Below are 9,025 nucleotides of genomic sequence, written 5' to 3'. Positions count from 1 at the left end.
AGAATTACACCCGGCATACAGGACAGGAGAAGTAGTACTCTGCAGAGTCCATACATGCAGAATAAGAACAGATACTGAGAATTACACCCGGCATACAGGACAAGAGAAGTGGTACTGTGCAGAGTCCATACATACAGAATAAGAACATATACTGAGAATTACACCCGGCATACAGGACAGGAGAAGTAGTACTGTGCAGAGTCCATACATACAGAATAAGAACAGATACTGAGAATTACCCGGCATACAGGACAGGAGAAGTACCACTTCTTTTTTCCTGTACGCCGGCCGGGTGTAATTCTCGGTATCTGTTCTTATTCTGTATGTATGGACTCTGCACAGTACTACTTCTCCTGTCCTGTATGCCGGGTGTAATTCTCAGTATCTGTTCTTATTCTGTATGTATGGACTCTGCACAGTACTACTTCTCCTGTCCTGTATGCCGGGTGTAATTCTCAGTATATGTTCTTATTCTGTATGTATGGACTCTGCACAGTACCACTTCTCCTGTCCTGTATGCCGGGTGTAATTCTCGGTATCTGTTCTTTCTCTGCACAGTACCACCTCCCTATTGGCATGCATTGGGTGTGCTATTGGTATTCTGGATATTCCTGGCATGCAGTCTTGTAGAGATGACTATTTTTGCTTGGTAACAGATGGGATAGATTTGGCAGCTGCAGTCAGGGGGTGGCAGTTGCTATGGTTGGGGGGGGGGAACCTTCCCTCCGTTTTCAGTAAAATTTGTGAATTGAAGTGATTCCTCCTCTGAGGACATCCATGGGCAGTGATGGGCACTCAGGTTAGGTGGTTGCTCAGGTTAGGTGGTTTCTCAGGTTAGGCGGTTGCTCAGGTTACGTGGTTTCTCAGGTTAGGCGGTTGCTCAGGTTACGTGGTTGCTCAGGTTAGGTGGGTGCTCAGGTTAGGTGGGTGCTCAGGTTAGGTGGGTGCTCAGGTTAGGTGGTTGCTCAGGTTAGGTGGGCACTCAGGTCAGGCTGTCGCTCAGGTTAGGCGGTTGCTAGGGGCTAGGCGGTTGCTCAGGCTAGGCGGTCGCTCAGGTTAGGCGGTTGCTCAGGTTAGGTGGTTGCTCAGGTTAGGTGGGCGCTCAGGCTAGGCGGTCGCTCAGGTTAGGCGGTTGCTCAGGTTAGGTAGGTGCTCAGGTTAGGCGGTTGCTCAGGTTAGGTGGGCGCTCAGGTTAGATGGGCGCTCAGGTTAGGTGGGCGCTCAGGTTAGATGGGCGCTCAGATTAGGCGGTTGCTCAGGTTAGGCGGTTGCTCAGGTTAGGTGGGTGCTCAGGTTAGGTGGTTGCTCAGGTTAGGTGGTTGCTCAGGTTAAGCAGTTGCTCAGGCTAGGCGGTCGCTCAGGTTAGGTGGGCGCTCAACTTAGGCTGTCGCTCAGGTTAGGCGGGCGCTCAGGTTAGGCGGTCGCTCAGGTTAGGTGGGCGCTCAGGTTAGGCGGTCGCTCAGGTTAGGTGGGCGCTCAGGTTAGGTGGGCGCTCAGGTTACGTGGTTGCTCAGGTTAGGTGGGCGCTCAGGTTAGGTGGGCGCTCAGGTTAGGTGGGTTCTCAGGTTAGGTGGGTGCTCAGGTTAGGCGGTCGCTCAGGCTAGGCGGTCGCTCAAGGTTAGGCGGTCGCTCAGGTTAGGCGGTCAATCAGGTTAGGTGGTTGCTCAGATTAGGTGGGCGCTCAGGTTAGATGGGCGCTCAGGTTAGGCGGTTGCTCAGGTTAGGTGGACGCTCAGGTTAGATGGGCGCTCAGGTTAGGTGGGCGCTCAGGTTAGGTGGGCGCTCAGGTTAGATGGGCGCTCAGGTTAGGTGGGCGCTCAGGTTAGATGGGCGCTCAGGTTAGGCGGTTGCTCAGGTTAGGCGGTTGCTCAGGTTAGGTGGGTGCTCAGGTTAGGTGGTTGCTCAGGTTAGGTGGTTGCTCAGGTTAGGCGGTTGCTCAGGCTAGGCGGTCGCTCAGGTTAGGTGGGCGCTCAACTTAGGCTGTCGCTCAGGTTAGGCGGGCGCTCAGGTTAGGCGGTCGCTCAGGTTAGGTGGGCGCTCAGGTTAGGCGGTCGCTCAGGTTAGGTGGGCGCTCAGGTTAGGTGGGCGCTCAGGTTACGTGGTTGCTCAGGTTAGGCTGTCGCTCAGGTTAGGTGGGTGCTCAGGTTCAATGGGGGCGCTCAGATTAGGTGGTCGCTCAGGTTAGGCAATCGCTCAGGTTAGGTGGTCAGGAGATATATATCGGGATGGGCTGGTTCTGTGATATGTGATCATTGAAGGTTAATTTCCAGATTTGATCAGGAGAAGTTATCAGAAAATAGTAGAATAGAAGTTACAGAGATCGTTGTACGTCCAGTATCACCGTTCTGATCAGAACTCCATCTCCACACCATGATCCCACCTGCCACCAACCCTCACTTCATGGGGTTCAGTAGTTGGTCTGGCGGTAGTACGGAGTCTCTCCAATGGGGGATAGATGATGACACGGGAGTGGGATGTCTCCTCTCTGGGGGTGGATGATGATGTAGTAGTTGGGTCTCTTCTCTGTTATGGCTGTATCCCCATGGTGGGATGCCTCCTTCTTAGGGACTGTATGGTGTCTGAGAAGTTCAGTGTATATTCATGAGTGCGATTAGGGTCTTGATGGTGGAGTGTCATCTCCAATGTGGGATGGATGGTGGCTGCAGTGGTAGGGTGTCTCCTCTATGAAGGGTGGATGGTTTTCCAGTTGTGGGGTCTCTTGTAAATGGGGTGATGGTGATGTGGGGGTGGGATGTCTCCTGTATGAAGGTAAATGGTGTCTTGGAATTTGGAGTGTTTCCTTTATGTGGGGTGGATGTTATCACAGTAATAGGGTGTTTCCTTAAAAGTTTCTCTTCTAATGGATGGTGGCTAATTTCCTAGAGTAGGGGTGTTTCCTCTACATGGGGTGTCACCTTTATCAGGCGTGGATGGTATGCCAGTGGTGGGGTGTCTCCTATGTGTGGGTTGGATGGTTTTGGGGGTGTTGCCTCAATGTGGGGTTGATGGTTTTTGGGAGTCTCCTCTATGTGGGTTGGATGGTGATGCATTGAAGGGGTGGTTGTGGCTAGTATCCTTGTGGGGTGGATGGTGTTGCAGTGGTGGGGTGTCCCTTTTATGTGGGTTGAATGGTGGTGGGGTGTTCCCTCTATGTAGGTTGAGTGGTAGTGAGGTGTCCCCTCTATGTTGTTTGGATGGTGATGGGGTGTCCCCTCTACCTGTATGTGGGTCGGATGGTGGTTAGTTGTCCCCTGTATGTGGGTTGGATGGTGGTAGGGTGTCCCCTCTATGTGGGTTAAATAGCAGTGGGGTGTCCCCTTGTCGGATGGTGGTGGGGTGATATAGAGAGGATACCCCCACCACCATGCAACCCATAGAAAGAAGGCACCCCACCATCGACCCACATGGAGGACCACACCACCATCCGACCCACATGGAGGACCAAACCACACCACCATCCGACCCACATGGAGGACCAAACCACACCACCATCCGACCCACATGGAGGACCAAACCACACCACCATCCGACCCACATGGAGGGGACACTCCACCTCCATCTGACCCATATGGAGGGGACACTCCACCACCATCCAACCTACATGGAGGGGACACCCCTTCACCATCTGACCCACATGGAGGGGACACTCCACCACCATCCGACCCACATGGAGGTGACACCACCCCACCACCATCTGATGCACATGGAGGTGACACCACCCCACCACCATCTGATCCACATGGAGGTGACACCACCCCACCACCATCTGATCCACATGGAGGTGACACCACCCCACCACCATCTGATCCACATGGAGGTGACACCACCCCACCATCACCGGACCCACATGGAGGGGACACCACCCCACCATCACCGGACCCACATGGAGGGGACACCACCCCACCACCATCCGACCCACATGGAGGGGACACTACTCCACCACCATCTGACCCACATGGAGGGGACACCACCATCCGACCCACACGTTGGGACACCACCCCACCACCATCCGACCCACATGGAGGGGACACCACCCCACCACCATCCGACCCACATGGAGGGGACACCACCCCACCACCATCCGACCCACATGGAGGGGACACCACCCCACCACCATCTGACCCACATGGAGGGGACACCACCCCACCACCATCTGACCCACATGGAGGGGACACCACCCCACCACCATCTGACCCACATGGAGGGGACACCACCCCACCCACATGGAGGGGACACCACCCCACCACCATCCAACCCACATGGAGGGGACACCACCCCACCACCATCCGACCCACATGGAGGGGACACCACCATCCAATTCAGATTGAAGGGGACACCACCCTACCACCATCCGACCCACATGGAGGGGACACCACCCCACCACCATCCGACCCACATGGAGGGGACACTACCCCACCACCATCCGACCCACATGGAGGGGACACCACCATCCAATCCAGATTGAAGGGGATACCACCCTACCACCATCCGACCCACATGGAGGGGACACTACCCCACCACCATCCGACCCACATGAAGGGGACACCACCCCACCACCATCCAACCCACATGGAGGGGACACTACCCCACCACCATCCGACCCACATGAAGGGGACACCACCCCACCACCATCCGACCCACATGAAGGGGACACCACCCTACCACCATCCGACCCACATGGAGGGGACACCACCCCACCACCATCTGACCCACATGGAGGGGACACCACCATCCGACCCACACGTTGGGACACCACCCCACCACCATCCGACCCACATGGAGGGGACACCACCCCACCACCATCCGACCCACATGGAGGGGGGTCTCCTCTGTGGGGTGGATGGTGGTGGGGTGTCTCCCCTATGATGGGTGGAGGGTGTGTTGATTTGAGGTGTCTTCCCTATGTGGGGTGTCTCATGTATCAGATGTGGGGTGTCTCTGGATGGGTTCTCCGGTGGTCTTTGTTGTCCTTCTCCTGGCTCCAGTGATGGATGAGGAAGGTGAGGATACAATGGATACAATCATACAATTTATACAATCATACAATTTATACAATCATACAATTTATACAATCATACAATGGATACATTTTTATCAACAAAAAGAAGACAATTTCCAGTCCTGATCTTCAGCTCTCCCACCTGGGCAGAGGATTGGATGAGAGGGGCGGTCTCTATAATGAGGAGGGTTGGCTCTGGTTGGGTTGGGTGTCTCAGGCTGGGGGAGGGGCTGTCTCTAGAGGTGTGTCTGGGCTTGGCTGCTTTCATTGTCAGTTGAGTCTCCTTCATCTGTGTGAGCTGCAGCCCTGCTGGCTGGGGATACAACATGTATGTATTCTGTGTGTGTGCCCCGAGTGTGTGTGAGCTCTGCGAATGCTCTGAGTGTGTGAGAGCTCTGCGAATGCCCTGAGTGTGTGTGAGCTCTGCGATTGCTCTGATTGTCTGTGAGCTCTGCGATTGCTCTGATTGTCTGTGTGAGAGCTCTGCGATTGCCCTGATTGTCGGTGTGAGCTCTGCGATTGCTCTGATTGTCTGTGTGAGCTCTGCGATTGCCCTGATTGTCTGTGTGAGCTCTGCGATTGCCCTGATTGTCTGTGTGAGCTCTGCGATTGCCCTGATTGTCTGTGTGAGCTCTGCGATTGCTCTGAGTGTGTGTGTGAGCTCTGCGATTGCTCTGAGTGTGTGTGAGCTCTGCGATTGCCCTGATTGTCGGTGTGAGCTCTGCAATTGCCCCCAGTGTCGGTGTGAGCTCTGCGATTGCCCTGAGTGTCGGTGTCGGCTCTGCGATTGCCCTGTGTTCCCATGCTGTGTGCTGATTGTATACAGAGCTGCCCCCCCTATGTGATGTGTTTGTAGTTCAGCATGCTCAGTCCTCTTATGTATTGCCCTGATTTGTTGTCTGTGTGTGTGACTGTATATAGTGTGATTGGGGCCCCCATGTGGCTGTCTGGAGCCCCCCGCTCACAATCCCCCCTATTGTCTCTCCTAGGACCAGCTGGCCTCTCGCTGCCTCCGCTGACCTCTAACCTTCGGACCTCTTTTGTACTCCAGTGATTGGTTGGCGCCCCCCAGGACTTGCCCGCTGGGCACACATGGCACTGTGACACCCACCCACCATGGGCACGGCTGGCATCTGGCTGCTCCTGGCCGGGATCCTGGCAATTGGTGAGTGCCCGGCTTATCATGGGCATTGTGATGTACAGGAGATTAATTCTGTGTGCAGGGGGAGGCAGGTTCTGGTTGACAAAGGGTTAATGGGCATTATTAATGTGCAGGAAGACATTGGACAGATGTTGGCCCTTGTGTGGCTTTGATAAGGTTGGGGTTAATCCTGGCATGGTGGGATAGGTGCAGGCACAGCCAGGGTTAGATGGTGGGCAGATGTTTGGGGGGGGGGGGGAGCGGGTGCCGCTCACAATGATTAGATGGGGGTTACTAGACATGACAGGTTCATGGCCATATGGCCTGTGCGTTGTTTGGTGTGGACGGAGTTCAGTCGTCTTTCTTGTGTAAAGGGTTAATGTTTATGTACATTGGTGTGTTCTGCTTGGCATAGCATGGGTTAATCTAGAAGTCTCCTCTTCTGATGTAGCCGCCCCTTTCTGGGTCAATGCCAACACTTTCTGCAGGGGTAAACTTCTAGTCTGACACTGAAGCAATTAACAGGTCTCTGTTTGTATGGGGGGGGGGGGGGTATAGACTACCCTGAATGGCATATGAGGGGTTAATGTGCCTTGATGAACACACACATGAAATGCTGCACTCTGTGTGCGGCCATCAGAGCAAAGTCTGTATGAGGAGTGGTGAGTGTGTAAAGGGTTAATATAGATGCATGTAAACACTGGAGTAATGTGTGTAAAGGGTTAATATAGACCAGGGTAGATGCCGGAGCAGTGAGTGTGTAAAGGGTTAATAAAGGCAAATCTAGAAGCAGGGAATGTGTAAAGGGTTTATATAGATGCATGTAAACACTGGAGAAATGAATGTGTAAAGGGTTAATCTAGACAAAGGTAGATGCCGGAGCAGTGGGTGTGTAAAGGGTTAATGCGGGAGCTGTGAGTGTGTAAAGGGTTAATGCGGGAGCTGGAGCTTTGAGCATGTAATAGGTTAATGTAAGCTCTGGAGCTGTGAGTGTGTAGGTGCTGGAGCTGTAGGGGTGTAATGGGTTAATGTTGGGTGCTGGAGCTGTGAGCGTGTAAAGGGTTAATGTAGGCACTGTAGCTGTGGGGGTGTAATGGGTTAATGTTAGGTGCTGTGAGCGTGTAAAAGGTTAATGAAGGTGCTGTGAGGGTGTAAAGGGTTAATGAAGGAGCTTTAAGGTGTTAATATAGGCAAATGTAGAAACCGAAGCAGTGAGTATGTAAAGGGTTAATATAGGCGAAAGTAGATGCTAGAGCAGTGAGCAGATAAAGGGTTAATGGGGTGACCCAGCACCTAGGTGGATGGTAAAGTGATATTAGGAAAGGGTTAAAGTAATGAGAGATGTTGCAAATCCTTTACTGGTTAATGTGATCAGGAAAGGGTTAAGAGGGTATTAGTTTGCTGTGGTGGTGCCTGGCAAGGAACTGGTTAATGTGATTATCGGGGACATTACGGTGCAAGGATAATGTGATCAGGAAAGGGTTAAAAAAATGGGATCTGTTGCTGTGGCTGATGATTTACTGATTAATATCAGTTTTAGAGCCGTGGCTGGCAAGGAAGCGGTTAATGCGATGTGGGGATCATGGCGGTGTTCTGATCCTTTCTGGACAGTTTTTGTTGCTGATCACAGCAGCGACTGATTACATTGCTTCCACTACAAGGGTTAATCCAGGTGTGTGGGATGTAGTTCTCTGTTGTGTGGTACTGAGTGCTGGGATTAGGATGGCCTGTCTGGCATGGCTGAGGTTAACAAAGATGAAAGGGGGGGCGGTCTGTGGCAATGCCTAGCACAGGAGGGGTTAATACGGATGAGTGGGGCAGTGGCAGTGCCTGGCACAGGAGGGGTTAACCATGAGTGGGGCAGTGGCAGTGCCTGGTACGGGAGGGGTTAATAAGGATGAGAGGGGCAGTGGAGGTGCCTGGTACAGGAGGGGTTAATAAGGATGAGTGGCGCAGTGGAGGTGCCTGGCACAGGAGGGGTTAATAAGGATGAGTGGCGCAGTGGAGGTGCCTGGCACAGGAGGGGTTAATAAGGATGAGTGGCGCAGTGGAGGTGCCTGGCACAGGAGGGGTTAATAAGGATGAGTGGCGCAGTGGAGGTGCCTGGCACAGGAGGGGTTAATAAGGATGAGTGGCGCAGTGGAGGTGCCTGGCACAGGAGGGGTTAATATGGATGAGTGGGGCAGTGCTTGGCACGGGAGGGGTTAATATGGATGAGAGTGGCGGTGCCTGGCACGGGAGGGGTTAATAAGGTGATCGGGCAAGGGAGGTGCCTGGCACAGGAGGGGTTAATATGGATGAGTGGGGCAGTGCTTGGCACAGGAGGGGTTAATAAGGATGAGCGGGGCAGTGGAGGTGCCTGGCACAGGAGGGGTTAATGACAGTAATAATGGCAATGTTTGGCAGGGGAGGGGTTAATAAAGGTGATGTTGGGTGTGGGAGGGGTTAATAAGGGTGTGGGAGGGGTTACACACCTCAGTCTGGGTATACAGTGATTCAGGACTGAGTCAGGGACCGTCATCCCCCCCCCCCCTCCTACCTCACCTTCCGTGCTACTCCAAGATTAGTGCACACCTCTATTAGGACTGTGTGGTGTCGTGGATGAGGGTGGGGGGGAGGGGGGCCACCCAATCAGATTGTACAATTCATCACCATATTATACAATCTGATCACTCGCTGTGCCCATTATAAGGGGTTCCACCATCCCTGTGCTGAGTTCTGGGTCTGTGTCAGGTGTCGGTGGTGTGAGTCGGGTAGTACAGGTTGTGGGCGGAGCTGTGCAGTGCTGGGGATGATCCCTGTTGTACTGCGCTCCTCTCTCTGACAGCTGTGGATGGTCCAGCTGTCGGGATTGCTGTGTAAATACGGGATGTTTATCCCACAAA

The 9,025-nt window shown here is 53.6% G+C and overlaps 1 protein-coding gene across 2 annotated transcripts in view; it reads left to right on the top strand.

Moving 5' to 3' along the window:
• Positions 1–5,202: 5,202 nt before the first annotated feature.
• LOC309548508 (immunoglobulin superfamily member 3-like) overlaps positions 5,203–9,025 on the top strand; it is a 109,334-nt gene continuing 105,511 nt past the window's right edge. Inside the window, exons 1-2 of one of the 2 annotated variants that reach the window (XM_082248462.1) lie at positions 5,203–5,327; positions 5,989–6,164. In XM_082248462.1, the coding sequence (XP_082104588.1) occupies positions 6,116–6,164 (49 nt within the window). In that variant the 5' untranslated portion in view covers positions 5,203–5,327; positions 5,989–6,115. Of the gene's footprint in view, positions 5,332–5,988; positions 6,165–9,025 lie in introns of both variants that reach the window. The other variant, XM_082248463.1, reaches the window with a different exon arrangement.

Source organism: Pelophylax lessonae (genome assembly GCF_965119305.1).
Source record: "Pelophylax lessonae genome assembly, chromosome: 2".
Lineage (NCBI taxonomy): Eukaryota > Metazoa > Chordata > Amphibia > Anura > Ranidae > Pelophylax > Pelophylax lessonae.
The sequence above is the reverse complement of the archived record's forward strand: the minus strand, read 5'-3'. Positions and strand labels throughout refer to the sequence as shown.